The following is a 16,597-nucleotide window of genomic DNA, read 5'->3' on the forward strand; positions in this document are numbered from 1 at the left end:
AATTTAGTAAAGGAAATAAAGAAAAATCTGAAATTGATAGGGATTAGCGTGAGAAGAATAAAGAAAAATTGAAACAAGCTAAGAAAGAATATCGTGAGATGAATAAAGAAAAAGAAAAAGAATATCGTGAGATGAATAAAGAGAAAGCAAAAGAATATCGTGAAATGAATAAGGAAAAAAGTAGCAATTACGCGAAAGAATATTATGAAAGAAATAGAGAATATATAAGAGCAAAGCGACGTGAGAGGTATAATGCAAAGAAGAAAACTGATGCTCATAGCAATAAAAAATTAAACAAGAAATCCAATGAGATTTTTGAAGAAAAGAAAAAAACTGATGATTGTAGCAATGAAAATTTGAACAAAAAATCCAATAAGACTTTTGAAGAAAAGAAAAAAACTGATGCTTGTAATGAAAGATTGAACGACAAATTCAATAAAAGTTTAGAAATGACTATAACTCAGTGCAATACGTGCAAAGAAGCTTGGCCATTAACAGCGTCAACAAAGTTTACGCCAAATAATTATGAATGTACAAGGTGTAAGAAAGAAAAATGCTTACCGAAAAAGTTTAGCGAAGAAAATGATATGATACCTAGCACGGTCCCAGTAGAGCTTCAAGGTCTTACGCAAGTTGAGGAAATGCTGATTGCCCGTGCTTTTCCTGTTATTCAAGTTTATACGAAGCCAAATGGTGGACAAAAAGCCTATAAAGGACATGTGTTAACTTTGCCACACGATGTTCAGAAAATTGCAAATGTTTTGCCAAGATATCCCAGAGATATACCTGTTATAGTTTTTAAATTTGATGGGAAGGATAATAAATCTAAAGAGCTCAGAGTACGTAGACAAAAGGTTGTTGATGCTTTAAAGTGGCTAACCGGTAAAAATGAGAAGGGTGAACCAAACAACATCAGATACCAAGATGTCACTATTGATGAAAATAGATTTGATAGTTTACCTGAAGATGATTTTCTTAAAATGCCTATGAATGCAAATTTTGAAAATTATGAAAAAGATATTTCTAATGATGATGACTGTTGTAGTGATGACGAGGTTCTTCCTGATATGGGTCCTAATTCTGAGGAAAATGATGAAAAAGTTTATGACTGTAATACTGAAATGGGAAGTTTTATTCCAACTAAGATTAAGTCCAAAATGGAGAAGGATATTTTAAATGATTCAGTTCTTAAACCGGAAGCAATTGATGTTGGAAAAGAACCATTAAATGAGTTCACCACTGAGTATTTAGCTACATTAGCATTTCCAACACTATTTCCTGATGGAAAAGGAGACCCCACTAGATTTAGCACGAAACGGTCAATAGCAAAAAGTGATACAGAATCTTTCTCAGCAAAAATTAAACATTTGATTAAATTTGGTGAGTTTATTGATGGTAAATGGATTTACAGATTTGCGGCCCATCCTCGTTTTGGATTTTGGGCCTATAATATGCTATATCGCAGACGACTTTTAGGACAAGGAAGCTTTTACTTGAAGCAAAATCCAGGAGAAGCTAACTTGACTATTGATGAGTTACAAGAAATGATTAGAGCTGGTACTTATAGTAGTGTTATGAAAAAACTTTTGAGATATGCTAAGAACATTACAGGAACAAATGCTTATTGGAGTCAAGCTAAAGAGCAGTTAAAAGCTACAATAAACCAAGTTGGCTCACCAACAATTTTTTGGACTTTGTCTTGTGCAGAGTTTCACTGGCCAGAGTATCATGCCTTATTTTCTACTGATGAGAAGGCTGATTCGAGCACTTTACATGAGAATATAATTAACAATCCACATTTGATCGATTGGTTCTTTACAGTCAGAGTTGAAAATTTTGTTAAGCATTGGCTTTATGAGACTCTTGAGGCTGAATGGCATTGGTACAGATTTGAATACGCTGTTATGCGTGGTTCAATTCATTGCCATGGTGTCGCCAAGCTTAAAAATGATCCAGGACTATGTAAACTTACACAAAAAGCCTTAGAAGGTCATCTAGCTGAGAAAAAATTGTCTGAAACTGATGATGATATTGAAAATAATAGAGTACAATTACAGGTTATTGTTAATGAAGGTAAAGCTGCAGCACAGCAAGTTTGTGACTATGTTGATACTTTGGTAACTGCTTGTAATCCATGCACACCTGAGGAAGGCTGGGTAAAACCAAAAGTTCATCCTTGTAAGAGAAAGCTTGAAGACTTAAATGATGATGATTTTGATAATGATTATGCTGATTTAGTTAATTGTGTTCAGAGACATACTAAATGTAGCTCAGCTTACTGTTTACGTAAGAAAAATGACGGTGAACAATATTGCCGGTTTAAATTTCCGTTTGAAGACTGTGATAAAACTTATATTGACTTTGAAGAAGTAACTTCTAAGAAATACGGTAAGCAATTTAGACCCAAGATTGTCTTGAAGAGAAATGATTCAAGAGTTAATAGACATCAGCGGCTGCAATTGCAATCATGGAGAGCTAATTGTGATATACAGCCAATTATAGATTATAATGCATGTTTAGAATATCTCGCAAAGTATGCTTCGAAAGCTGAAAAGATTTCTGATGTTGCTAGAGATGCATTTGTCTCGGTAGTTGAAAATCTGAAGGGAACGGAACAAATGAGATCAGTTATGCAAAAATTGATTATAAAAGCTGTCGGTGAAAGAGATTTTAGTGTACAAGAGGTAATGCACCATATATTGTCACTGAAAAGTTCATCATTTCAAGTATTCAATGTCTCTGTTGACGGTTCAAGAAAGATTGAAATTAGCAATGAAGAAATTGTCACTGAAGCATCTACTGTAGACAATTATGCTAACAGAGAAAATCTTCAAGGTTGTGATAGAACTATTTTGGAAAGTAATTTTGTTCAATTTGTATCAGACTACACAGTGACAAAAGAAGTTATAAAAAAAAGAAAAAAGCCTGTAATTGTTAGAGCATTCCCAAGTCCGCCAGCAAATCCAAAAGGACCTAATTATGGTGCTTTTTGCAAATATCAATTGCTTAAATATAAGCCATGGAGGTCCAGGACAAGTGACGCTTGGGATAATTTAGATGGCGAAGATTCTGAAATGTTTTGCCTGAAATGGAATGAGTTTTTGCAAAGTGAACAAGGTCAAAAACTTGTTCCGAACTGGAGAAGAGAATTTCATAATGCAGAACTGTATTTTGAAAGATCAGAACATGATGATTATGAGGAAAATGTCGAAGGTGAACGAGAAGAGTGGATGCATTTGGCTGACTTATGTGCTAATGATAATGATTCAGTTAATGAGTGTTAATAACATACAATATTGGCAGAATTTTAGACAAAATTATACTGAAGAACAAATTGGCAATATGGTTTCTTGGCTTGATAAGAAAAAAGCAGAAGTGTCTGAAAGTTTTGATTTATGCTTTGAACTTAATGTTGAATCACTCAATGAGGCTCAAAGAAGGGCATTTGACATTGTACTTGATCATGAGAAAAATCCACATGAACAATTATTGATGATGATAACTGGATTAGCCGGAAGTGGAAAATCATTTCTAATTAATAATATTAGGGCATTATTGAAAGAGAAATGTATAGTTTCAGCCTATTTTGGAATAGCTGCATTCAATGTAAAAGGCAAAACTTTGCATTCATTGTTAAAGTTACCAATACGAGGTAGAAATCTTAAAGATTTGAAGGGTCCTGCTCTTTTACAATTACAGGAGAAATTAAATGGTGTTAAATATATCATTATTGATGAATACTCTGTTGTCGGCCAGAACTTACTAGGTTGGATTGATAAGCGGTGTCGTCAAGGCACTGGTGATTCAGATAAACCATTTGGAGGAATCTCAATAATTTTAGTTGGAGATATTGCTCAGCTACCACCTGTTGGGGATAAAGTTCTATATCATAAAAAACCTAATGGTGAAATAGGCACTATGGGGTTTTGTATGTATGGAAAATTTACTAAAGTTGTTAAACTCACTGTTAATGAAAGATCAAAAGGTGATAATATTGAACAAGAAAAGTTTAGATCTGCTTTATACAGATTAAGAAATGGAGATTCAACTGAGGAAGATTGGCAGATGTTTTTATCTAGAACACCTGCCAACTTAACAGAAGAAGTTGACAAGAAAAGTTTTGTGAAATTGTCATTTTCAAATGAAAAAGTAGCTTGTGATAATCACGAGGCTTTGATGAGTTTAAATGTACCTGTAGCACAAATAAATGCAAGGCATAGTAATAAAGCTTCAGCTAAGTTATCATCAGACGATATGGGTGGATTAGAACCAAAGATATTTTTGTGTAAAGGCTCTAGAGTGATGCTTACTAGAAACCTATGGACTGAGAAAGGGCTTTGCAATGGATCAATGGGTTATGTGAAAGATATAATTTATCAGGAAGGAGATTCAACTCCGAATCTACCAATAGCTGTTGTTGTTCAGTTTGATGATTTCTATACAGGACCAAGTATTTGTGAAGACCAGCCTCGCTGTGTTCCCATTATACCTTTAACTAATGCTTCAGATTTACATGGTTCTTCTCATGAGAGACAGCAGTTACCTTTGAGATTGTCTTGGGCAATTACTATTCATAAATCGCAAGGACTCACCATTAATAAAGCATGGATTGATTTAGGAAATACTGAGAAATTTATTGGGTTAGCATATGTAGCAGTATCAAGGGTAAGAGAGCTAAAAGATATGATAATTGAGTCAATGACACTAGAACGTTTAAGAGATGTAAAGAATAGAAAGGACTTTGAATATAGAAAAGCTGAAGAAGAAAAGATCACCGACTTAGCAAGATGTTTAAATGAAGGTTTATGAAGTTCAATAATAACCATTGAATAAGCCAGAATAAGCCTTGAAAGGTAACCCTGTCATAAAATTACAAAATGTAAATATAGAATAATTTGTACTATTATTTTGTTTCTCTTTTTATAATTTAGGAGATTTATCTCAATTCAAACACAATTCAACAAAGTAACTAAAGCCAAAAACAAAGGTAAGTTTAAAATTATTTTTTAATGTTTCAATAGTTCTCGAATCACTTTTATTCTATACTGAAATTGTATAGGATAATATAATGTCGTCTTTCTACGAAAATTACAAATAATCAATTTCGAGAGATTATACATCTATAGTTTTAGAGTGTTTAAAGCTCAAAATAAAATCTCTCTTAGGCATATACTATTAATACGGTAACCCAATTTTAAATATGTTTTTTTTTCTCATTCAGGTTATTTTCACAACATTCAAATCGATCTGAAACAATAATGTATCCATGCAATATTTCAAACCATATTTCAAAAACGTTTGGTTGATGTTAAATCCTGTAATTAATGTTGTCCATAATATGATCTTGTAAAGGATATGTACTTTTAGAAGTAAATTAAAGTTCGTTATTGGCACCTTGCTTCTGATTAAACCTTTCATTGAATATAGTATTGCAGTCACGTATGAAATTTATTAACACCCGTTGTCATGTTTTCCTGTTAACGTTCTGGATCCTGTGTCACCTACGCATGTTATTGAAATAGAGTTTAACAACAATATGCATTTGCTGATGTCCAAGATATATTTTCTCAATCTTCCAGTTAAAAATTGTGGCTGAATAAAGTATATACATTCTGGCTTAAACATGGATATTATTGCATTCCCTGGTTAACATCAAAAATACTTACAAATTGCTGCTGTTCATAAATTTTTGTTATTTGCTGTTATCATTATATGACGTTGGTTTTTGATTGCAAATGGAAGTTGAATTGTGTTAATGGACAATTTTTACTAGTATTTTTGAATCAATTGCAATTTTCATTTGTTGAATTTGCTAAATATTGCTTACTGTAATTTGTCAAAAAAATTTTAATAGATAAAATCATAAAGATTTTCTTTTTGCAAACTCCCAAGATTTTCTTTAATTAGAAATGATTTGGCATGTTTCTAGGAATATAAAAGAAGAACACGCCGGTTTTAAGATAACCCCATGGGTGACTTTAATTAATAACGCTCTCCTAATGAAAATGTCAATTCAATATTATTTTGAAGAAATCAAAAGTAACCTATTTTGACAAAATTACTAGAAGGTCTCGTTTAATTTCATAATAATCAATTTTAATTTTCATCTTTCCAAAAAATGGTGCCGGTTAATTTTCTTAGAATGCTTTCTAATAAAAATTTGAAGAAAAAAACAATTCATTACTCTCAGGTACCTATTTAGCCGTTAATTTTTCGAAAATTTTTCAACTAGGACATTCTTAAGCTACGGGGACACGGAAACAATTTTTATGCGATTGCAACAAAAACATTTTTTTGTTGCAATCGCATAAATGTGTTTCACTGTGTCCCCACGTTAAATCTCTTTGATTGGCAACTTTTTTCGCTCAAAGTTTTTGTTGCTGAAACAAAAATAAAATTCAAATCGATTTGAATTTTATTTTTGTTTCTGCAACAAAATTTTCATGTTGCAAATGAGAATCATACAAAAACCCTCGTGTCCCCTCTCCTTGAGAAGATTCCTTGAAACATTTTTTTTCATTTAGCCAATCAAATTCTTTTATACAACTCAAAACAAATTATGACATAATCTTCTCATTTTTAACACGCAAGACATGAGTTCAAAATGGTGGAGTTGCTTTGATTTCATTTTTATGATTTTGTTTCGTGTGCTAGCCCTATACGACACGGTGTAAAATTTCATTGCGATTGCGACAATTTGTTTTTGTTGCAATTGCACAAAAATTGTTTCCGTGTCCCCTTAGCTTTAATCCAACCCCTCGCTTATTAGTTTCGGGGAAAATATTTTTGAAAATTCCCTCTTTTGTCCTAATTATGCTGTATTGACCTCCGTTCCAAAAATTTTCCACCAGGACATTTTTATTCCGTCCCCCCCGCCTATTAAAGTATTTTGTTAAGACATTAGAATGTTTTCAAGAATGTTCTAGTGTCATGTTTTAGAATTTTAAGTATTGGAACATTGGTACAAGTATTATGTAGTAGTATGGATTGAATTAGGAAAGACCAATAATATGCGACTTTCTATCCCGGCATTTCGCCTTTTCTGAATTTCAATCAATCACTGTCAAATGCCTGTCATCGGGAGCATCATAGCGAAAGCTAATTGCTAGTTATAAAATATTATCATGCTATCATAGTTGAAGTAGTGAAAAATTATTGTTTCAATCGGTATGTTTTTGTAGGAGTAATCGAAATGTAGTTTCTCCATAACTTGGTATGTTGAATTCAAGTAGAGTGCTCGACTTGCGCACAAATTTTATTATGAAGAATGATAAAACATTAACAACAAAACCAAGTTGCATATTATCATACAACGAATGTCATTGCAAAGAACGATAGAACCAGAGTCAGTATCATCACATAGTGTGGTCGTTGTGGTGGTGTCAGTTGTTACTGTGGCATTGACAAATATTGTGTTATTGGTGGATGGTGCATTGGTGGTGGTATGGGCGGTTGTGCTATTGGTGGATGGTGCATTGGTGGTGATATGGGCGGTGGGGATATGGGCGGTTGTGTTATGGGCGGTTGTGTTATTGGCGGTTGTGTTATTGGCGGTTGTGTTATGGGCGGTTGTGTTATTGGCGGTTGTGTTATTGGCGGATGAAATGGCTGAAAAAGAATATGTAAACGTTCGAACTTTCATAGCTTGAAACCGAAGCTTGAAAGTTCCATTACTTTGTCACAAAATGGGATCGTAATTAATTAGGTGAAAACAGAACCAAATTGTGGGCTCCATTGTTTTATCTGCCGATTATATTGAGATATACCTTGAGAATGCGAATCCGGTTTAGATGGTAGGGGTTTAAGAATATGAGAGTACACCGTTTTGGACGAATTAAAATACAGTTGACCCTCTCTAATCCGATTTTCAAGGGGAATTATGTTTTTATCGAATAAAGGTGCGTATTGCGTAGTCGAGCGTCGATTATCAGAGTTTCTTATTGTATTGACGTTGACTTTCCATATTTAAAAAAAATGTAGCATATCGAAAGGGTGATCTTAGACTAGCAAACTAGTCTGTTAATTAATCATGTCAGAGGGCGGGAACATAAAGGCGGCGGGCGTTTGCTAGAATAGGAGCTGCGTAGGAGAACGAGCAAACTTTTAGTGAGAGGCTGCTGATTAACAGCTTTTAGCCCTTCCCACCAACGGATTAGAATAAGTGGATTAACTTCTCTCGTTGCTCCCAAGAGAGATCCATTGTCTTCTCATTGTTACAAGAAAAATCTGTAAATGACTCTGCGCACTCCTCGTTTAGTTTTTTCATTGTTTTTATAAGAACAATTTTCCAATTTATACAGTTTCGAAAACGAATTTGTCCTATGATTCGATCAATTTTGATGATTTTGCAAATATTTTAAATCCTGCACTTAAGTTTTAGCATCAACAAACGCTAGACCAGTTTTAATGTAAATTTTTAATCTTTTGTCAATGGCAATCTTCAGATAAGTGAAAATTAACGTATGGTCTATAACTAAGAAACTATCGATGGGTCACGAATGGGTTGCATACTGGTGAAAGAAGACTGTATTTAGAATTAGGAAAATAAATTTCAAATTATTTGGCTAATTTCTGCATTGGATAGAAAGGGCTAAAAAAGTGCATTTTCTTATTTAAAATGTACCACGTGATACGTAATGACCAATGAAAATGTTGAAAGTAATGATTTTTCACAACTTTTTTACAACTTATCAAGTTTTAATTGCTAGCAAACTCGTAAAAAAGTTTGATAACCTAACGAGGAGTGTTTTCTATGAGTTCTTAATCCACCTATATTCTAATCCGTTGTTCCCACCGACAAAATTTCTTCCTACGCTTACCTAACTCCTACGCTCACTTTTACCGCGTGATGCCGTTTCAACAAAGATCAGGGTGATCTTTGTTGAAAGCAAACACGCACAATCTTTGTAGAAACAACATTTACTTACGATTATCACCAGGTGTCATAGAAAACCTTATTGAATCATCTCCTTTTCCATAACGGTTCTGTGCATAAAGCCTGTGGATTTAAACCTTTGATAGTATAGAAATAAAATTCCACATCTTTTTCTCCCACTTTTCTAGAGACAAAAACGTTTGCATCCTGGCCAAATTCTGAAGGTTGAGGTCCTAATTCCTTTGTCGTTAAATTCAACCCTGCATCCTGACCAATCATGTAGTAAGCTACACTGTAGCTGTCTTTAGCACCTCCCCATTCATCATCAGTAAGTGGTAACCAAGAGACTGTGATTGATGTTCGATCAGGACTGTTTTCTTGTCTGAAATTCTTTGGTGGGAAAGGTGTGTCTAAAAGAAAGAGGGGAAAACGTTAGGGCTTTTCTCCCTAAGCAACAGAAGGTAAACTCTCTACCCAGCTTGCACACAACGTTGTTTCAACGTTGTTTATCTTATGTTCACAACGTCTATAAAACGTTAGATTAACGTTGAAACAACGTTGTGTGCAAGCTTGGGTAGGTTACCATCTACAAAAAAATATACAAAAAAGTCTGATAAGAGTATATGGTAACTTTAAACGATTTGGGAGATTGATGATGCAATATAATTTCCATTTGCAGGTGAGTTGAGCAGAACCACGAGTGTCCAGCACAAGTCTTAGGGAGGTATATATGTTTTTTTACAAAAATCCAAAAGCTGGCTTGGAGATGCTTAGATCAAGAGATTGACAAGGTTGAAAAATACTTTGAAGAATTCATATCCTAAAGCAAAGTTTTAGGGAAAAATCTAAAAATGAAAGGTCAAGGTAGACTGAGCATATGCTTAAATTTTTCTTATATCAGAGCCTAGATATGTTTATAAGCACAATGCTTATAAAGAAAAAACATTTAATGCCAATTAATTTCTAATCTCATTAACAATCTTAAAATGTTATTCATACATTCCGGGTAATCTTATAGCGAGTTTATGTATTCAAAATAAATCGAAGGAGACGGTATAAAGCAAAGTTGACAAAACTCTAAAATCAACGTCCACTTTGCTCAACGACGGTAAAAAGACTATAATACCGTCGTCTGTTTAGGTGAAAAAAGGCGATATAGAGCCGTAAATCAACTATCGACTTTGTTTTGCGTTGACTTCATTTACCGTCGCTCACGATATCCACCGATACATAAAAACCTTTAATATTGTTCACCAATATATATTAAGTATTCAAAAGTAGTAAATAACCCTCGAACGCGTTATTAGAGGACTTTAACCAACAAAGTTTCTGTCTAAATAAGGGTTATGAGTGGCCTGGAATAGTAGATAAACTAAATAAACTAAATAAACATAAATAAACTTAAGAAAACCCTCCAATAACTTACGTAAGATAGTAAATCTTCTCTCTAGCGTATTAGTCCCAGTAAATGTTTGGGAAGCAAAACATCGAACAAAACGGGCCTCTTTCGGCAAATTTGAAAATGATGCTGTGATGTTTGATGGCATACCAGGTTCTAAAATAGATGAAGAAAATATGAATTTCAATGACATACAACTTCGAGGAGCGATGACCGAGTGGTTAAAGCGTCTTCACTACAAGCAAGAGGTTCGCGGTTCGAAACCCCGTTCCTTCCAATGTTCCGTTTAGTTCATTCATAGGGAGCCGTCTGGCCGTGCTGCTCGTGAAAACAGTTGAAAGCCTAACAAAAAGTCTGGACTATTGGGTTATCCACGCAAAATAGCGACTCTATACTGTAGATAAACTACACCAGGGATTTGATTGTTGATAAAAAAAAATTTTCAACATTTTTTCAATAATTTTATTTTTTAGAAAATCGGAAATTTGTACATAGTTGGTGGAAAAAGGGAAATTCACGTATTAACCCTATAAACAGGGCAGATTAACGTATTCACGTATTCACATAATAGCGCTCTGCAACACATACGTCATAATTATTACTTTTCACTTTTTTTGACATTTGTACGAGTTGTAATCACACAATTCAACGCGGCTCAATTAAAGATACGTGCAAGCTGTTATATATCTTTTGTCAAACGATGCAATACACCTTTCCCAAGTTTATCGATTTTTTTCCTAGTAGAATCTTTCTAAATCAAATGCAAGTAGAGCAGGGTTTTGGAATGGTGTTTTTCATAAAGTCAAAATAAACTCGGGAAAGGTGTAATTGAGAGTAATGATTATGTCAAAAATAAAATCTATTTTTAGATTCAGCGCGGTGCGCTATTAGAAAATGGATTTTCACGTTCATGCAAGTTTTTTTTCAATTCACACATTCACGCACTTTTTTCTTCTATTTTCACGCATTCACGCAAACCGCTGGGGGACCCCTTGGTTGATAACCATTCCTGATTATAACTAAAGACGAGGAAAATATTATATGTACTAGTAATAACCCGAACGTAGTGAGGGCTATTTTGAAATGTTTTCAATGAAACGAGGGGTTATTAATACAAAATCACCCTCCAAACCATGTTATTCCGCGTTAATTATATGGTCAAAAAAAGAATTGAAGAACAATCAATCGTTTTTTTTGTTGTTTTTTTTTTGAAACTTATAAAAAACATTCGAAACTATAAACAACATTTGATTGACACTCTTATCTAGATTTGCTTAAAAATTTTGTGCGATACTTTGTTAATCAAAATGCTCTGAAGATATCGTACGATACTTTTCAACCAATAGAAATTCTTGTTTACATCAGGGCGATTACAAAAAAGCGGGGTTATTACGGATTTATCCGCCCGCTTGTCCCTTACAAATCTAAGCTAAATGTAATCAACCATATAATTATATACCTTATCGGGGAAAAAAATGTCGGAGTTTTATTTAGTCGGGTTTTTTTTCGTCGGGGAAAAATTTCGTCACCTAGAGGCATTTTCGTCACTTTCCCCCGACCAAAATTTCAAATTCGTCACTTTTCCCCGACGAAATTTACAATTTAGTGACTTTCACCCAGCTAAATTGTCCAAATGAAATGGTTTTCTTCACTTCACTAGCTCGAAAAAAGATCTTGTAATTCGACGTTTAAAGCACTAATTTCGGTTAATAAAGGTGTAAAAAATTTGATTAGAATTTGATTTTTGTTGGGGTTTAAAGAATCGGGTAAAAGTTTTGGTCGGGGATAAAAAAATCGGGTAAAAGTTTTGGTCGGGTGATAAAATATCGGGGAAAAAATTCGTCGGGGGAAAATTTCATCACCCCCTCAAAATTTTTTTTCCCCGATAAGGTATAGAATTTCTTTCTTTGTCTCGTTCTTTTAAAGAATACTCAAAAGTAGTTTTAGCGTAAACTTAGTGCAAATTCCAGCTCCCCGTGCTTGTTCGAATTAAGGGGACTCAACTACTATAAAAAAGTGAGTAAATCATTACCATCTTCCTCGAGATTTCGACCACTATTTTTTTTAGGGAAAGTATTTAAAATTTCTCTATCAAAAGCCAACAATGAACATTTCAAGTTAGGAGTTGGATTGCCAGAGACTTTGCATGTTATATCGAGTGAGTTGCCAGCCACAGTTTCTTTGGATTGTATGTTTTGCAAACAGTTTGTAAATTTTGGACGTTCTGAAAATATAAAATAATAAAGGTGGATGGATTATTACGAATCCAAAAATCGATGACCTTGTGGGCACGCACCTTTTTTTTGCGTTGGTGCAATGCAACATGCTCCATCCCACCAACACAAGAAAAAGGTGCGTGTCTCATGGTTTCTTTTTTTGTTTCATGGGACAAAATTGACAAAAAGTAAGGGAAATATCCAAAAGACACGCTGATTTTGTCCCTGGGCTAAAAGTGAGAGAAGCACAAATGTTATTAAATGAAAAATGGGGTGGAGACACGAGAAAGCGTTTCAGGTTGGTGGGATGGAAGCATGTTGCATTGTTGAAAAAAACTTTTGGTTCCCCAGCCTTAAAGCATTCAATTTATCGTTGGAGTATCTTAAAAATTTAAGCCCACATTTTGATTTTTCAATTTTGTTTGAAGTTGACAAAAATCAATTGTCATGGTTCAACAGACAAATTAATTGAATATTGGTCGAAAGTAAAAAATTGGCCTTCCTATAATTACAGTACAGTAGCTTTTCTTTTTAACATTTTTTGAGTAGTTCAACTTTTGAACTTTCAAAGCACTTTTTTGAAAGTAATTTCTTGCTTTATGTCATGGCTTTTACCCATTGAGTCAAAATTGCTAAACATGACAGTCAAAATTAAAATGTATCTTTCCTTTTAAGTCGGCAAGTCTCACTATTAATACTAGACTATGCTACAGTCTAAGACGCTAGACTATGCTATAGTCTAAGACGAATCACTATCTAAGAAAAAAGGCCACCCAAAACCGAAGAAAATTCGCAAACGAGTTTTTTGCGGAAAAGAGTTTAAAGTCGGTAGAGTTGCCAGTCTTCAAAACTCTCCCACCGATTTTTTTTCCGCATACCGCCGCATTTTCCCGCCTTTACTATCACTGTAACGGACAATAACATCGTCTATATCAATACACGCTTTTTTATCAGAATAGATTTGATAAGAACATATGGCTTCGCTAATCAAAATATTAAGAACAAATTAAGAACATTTCAAGTCTTTGTAAACTCTAAAACACCAATTTTTTATGAAATCGAACAAAAATTCTCACAAAATGGTGAAAATAATAACATTTTGAGAACTTAAAAAGCTAAGAATACCCGAAGGCTTCAATAATTTTTCTTAAGAAAAAAATGTGTACTTTTACTAACACTGTTACTGTATATCCTATTGAGGAAAGACCATATCGCCTTGTCAATTCAAAACACTTGGACTTAAGGCTACACATTCCATGTCAATGCTTCATAGAAAATAAAATTTGGCCTAAAATTTAGGACCTGAGGCTGTTTATCGTTGATATCTTTTTTTTGAATTGCAAAATACACCTCTTTACCATTAGAACTCTGTGGATTTGAGGCCGTTTTTGGAAAGCGTGCATGCTGAAAAAGGGGAGTTGTGGTCAATTTTCGAAAAAATGGACTTAAGTCTGTCTTGAATTGACACGGCGATGTATTTAAAAATATATACCTAAGACATTAAGGATGACACGTTCACTTAGGACACTATCAGCCACACCATCGGCTTTAGTAAAAGATGCATCGCAACGGTACTGAGTTGGGAAGGTCTTTGCAATATTACTCAATCTTAACCCAATAACAGTTGGTTGTGTAGATTCTGTATAAAGAGCTGCATTATTCCCTAAAACATCGCCAGTAACTCCACTTCTTCTTTGTGCAGGTTGGTTACCAATTTTAGTCACCATGGGAATAATTTTGGTTTGATCTGTATTCCATATTCCACATGTAATATTAACACTTGAACGGTCTTCAGCTCCATAGCTATATCTGAACTTGATAATTGCGGAGCCTGAGTTGTTAGCATACACGGATGAATCACTAACTGAATTGTCCCATTGAAAACATTCTGAAAGTTAAAAAAAAAAATTATTTTGTACACAGACAAACGGGGGCTAAATCGAAGGTATAGTGAAAAGATCGTTCTAGGCCTTAAAGATAAAAATTTTTGAAAAAATGAAAAAAGGCACACAAGGAGCAAGCTTAATTAAATTTCATCCGAATCTGACGATTTCCAAAGTCTCCAGACTGCCTTTTAAAGGATTTGAAACATAAAGACAGAGAGATTAAAGTTAAGAATACTTCCAAGTATTTATAATAGTGAAGACTGTAAAAACTATATTCCATAGCACTTAGAAAATATATAATACAGTCGAGTCTCCATAACTCGAAGTCGCAAGGGGAACACAAATTTGTTCGAGTTAGGAAAATTCTACTTACGGAGTAAGGTTTATACCGTTGTTTTGTATAAGATTCCCATTTCCGTACTAAGATTCCTTTTCCACTTTTCTAGCTTTTCTTTGGGTAGTTGAAAATTAAGCTTCGGAAAGTTATAGTCCAGGGAAAGTGTGCATCAATTGTGCGTTTTTGACTAGAAAGCATGAAATTTCGTACAGTGGTACCTTAGGGGGTAAGAAACATTTTAAGCCTCTGACCCACTTCCAGAACACCTGTTTGTGTATTTTACAGACCAGAATGCCTCCCAGGCAAGAAAAAAATTCAAAGCTTCAAAGCATGTCATATAATATATCGTTGGAAAGGTTTTCTCACACTGATTCTAAAAAACATCACAACATATATCTGAAAATGGACTGGGTCCGAGTTATGAGCTACGGAAGTAATTTACAGACCAGTCTGCATGCCGGAAAATCTTTTTTATTTTTGTTCCAAAACATGTGATATTATATACCGTTGGAAAGGTTTTTTCATACTGATTCTAAAAATCATCATGGTATGTATCTCAAAATGGACAATTGTTTTCATTTTTAGCACACTTTCCCTGGACTATTGGGCAATTTCGTGAGTAACTTCAACACCTTCCGTACCTTTACAAGCAAACCCTTTCTGATCTCGTGCTAGTTATCCCGGAAAAATAACGAGAATCTTAATGAGGAAATGGGAATCTTATACGAAACGACGGTAAGGGACGAGGGAGCTTATTCGAGTTAAGGAGACACTCGAATTATAAAGGTTCGAGACTCTACTGTACAAAAAAATTGTAATTACCTGTTAATTTTATCCATAGCAAACACGATAACACTATAATGTGGTACTTCATTTTTACTCTGATTCAGTAACAACAGTTAGTCGGTATTTATACAAAGATTTGATATGATTTTCGAGATGATCTTGACAATTAACTTTTTGGTGACGTCATTTTTGAACGAATAATCAAGTTTCATTTTTGATTTTGATGACATCGTTGATTGAAGATAATTAAAAAAGCTTCTGAAAGCTAATTGCTCAACTGATAAGTACTAAGTTTATTGACGTAAAACGGTATCAAATATTTAAATTATTTTACTAGTGGAATAACTTATCCTTTTCAATCTTTTCGAGGAAATATAATATTAGTATAATCATATAATCATTCAATATGTAAAATTCATTATGAACTATTTAGAAATTAACAAATTTATTTACATCCACCTACTAGAACACCTATTTTTTGGTACAATTGTGGCATACAGCCCCCTCCTTGATTAGGAAGGGGGGTACTGGGTTTACGAGGTGACGGGTATATCCGAGCCAAAGTCCGAAAATCGGCCCTTAGAGAGACTGAATTTCGAAAATGTTGTCCATTTTTGACGTTTTTGCCACCCTTAGAAAGACTATTTCAGTCAAAATTTCAGCCAAAATTTTCAAATTTTAGTCCGAATTTCAAGAATTTATGAATTTACGATTTTTTATTTTCGTAATTTTGGAACCCTTACAGAGACTCAATTGCTTTTTAATGGTCTTTGTACCCATTTGAGGGACTTTCGAGGGTGTAAAAAGGGAACCTAAAAGCTCACACATACCCGGCACCCAGTTTACTTAAGTACCCCCTGGCACCCCTGAATTAGTGGGTTTAGAACTCCTCTATCCTTAAAAATTTAGAACAACCCGCATTTGTGCAGTTGTATTGAAGTTTTTACAAGATGCTCACATAATTGGTTATTCAAAACAATAGAGATGACGCGTTCTTTAGAAAACTATAATAAAAGTTTTTCTTTGAATAGTTAACGACCAATCCAATGACAAAAATTCTTGTAAATGTTCAACTTGACCCATTTGTGACCTACAAAA

General features: G+C 34.1%; 2 protein-coding genes across 6 annotated transcripts; one reads left to right on the forward strand and one right to left on the reverse strand.

The window, feature by feature from the left end:
* On the forward strand, positions 1-6,163 carry LOC136803037 (uncharacterized). 5 transcript variants are annotated; one of them, XM_067059791.1, is made up of 3 exons: positions 1-2,073; positions 4,932-4,987; positions 5,222-6,163. In XM_067059791.1, the coding sequence occupies exons 1-2, from the start codon at positions 99-101 to the stop codon at positions 4,967-4,969; spliced, it is 2,013 nt and encodes a 670-aa protein (XP_066915892.1). In that variant the 5' UTR covers positions 1-98; the 3' UTR covers positions 4,970-4,987; positions 5,222-6,163. The 5 variants fall into 5 exon arrangements, with proteins under 5 accessions (XP_066915892.1, XP_066915891.1, XP_066915890.1 ...); XM_067059790.1 differs by having other exon boundaries at positions 9-2,178; XM_067059789.1 differs by having other exon boundaries at positions 11-2,156.
* Positions 6,164-7,237: 1,074 nt separating this feature from the next.
* On the reverse strand, positions 7,238-15,621 carry LOC136803038 (uncharacterized). The gene is made up of 6 exons (XM_067059792.1): positions 15,536-15,621; positions 13,983-14,378; positions 12,307-12,498; positions 10,302-10,430; positions 8,928-9,285; positions 7,238-7,608 (listed from the first exon to the last, which is right to left on the reverse strand). The coding sequence occupies exons 1-5, from the start codon at positions 15,585-15,587 to the stop codon at positions 8,963-8,965; spliced, it is 1,092 nt and encodes a 363-aa protein (XP_066915893.1). The 5' UTR covers positions 15,588-15,621; the 3' UTR covers positions 7,238-7,608; positions 8,928-8,962.
* Positions 15,622-16,597: the final 976 nt, after the last annotated feature.

This window comes from Clytia hemisphaerica, unplaced genomic scaffold (assembly GCF_902728285.1).
Source record: "Clytia hemisphaerica strain Z4C2 unplaced genomic scaffold, Clytia hemisphaerica genome assembly, whole genome shotgun sequence".
Classification (NCBI taxonomy): domain Eukaryota; kingdom Metazoa; phylum Cnidaria; class Hydrozoa; order Leptothecata; family Clytiidae; genus Clytia; species Clytia hemisphaerica.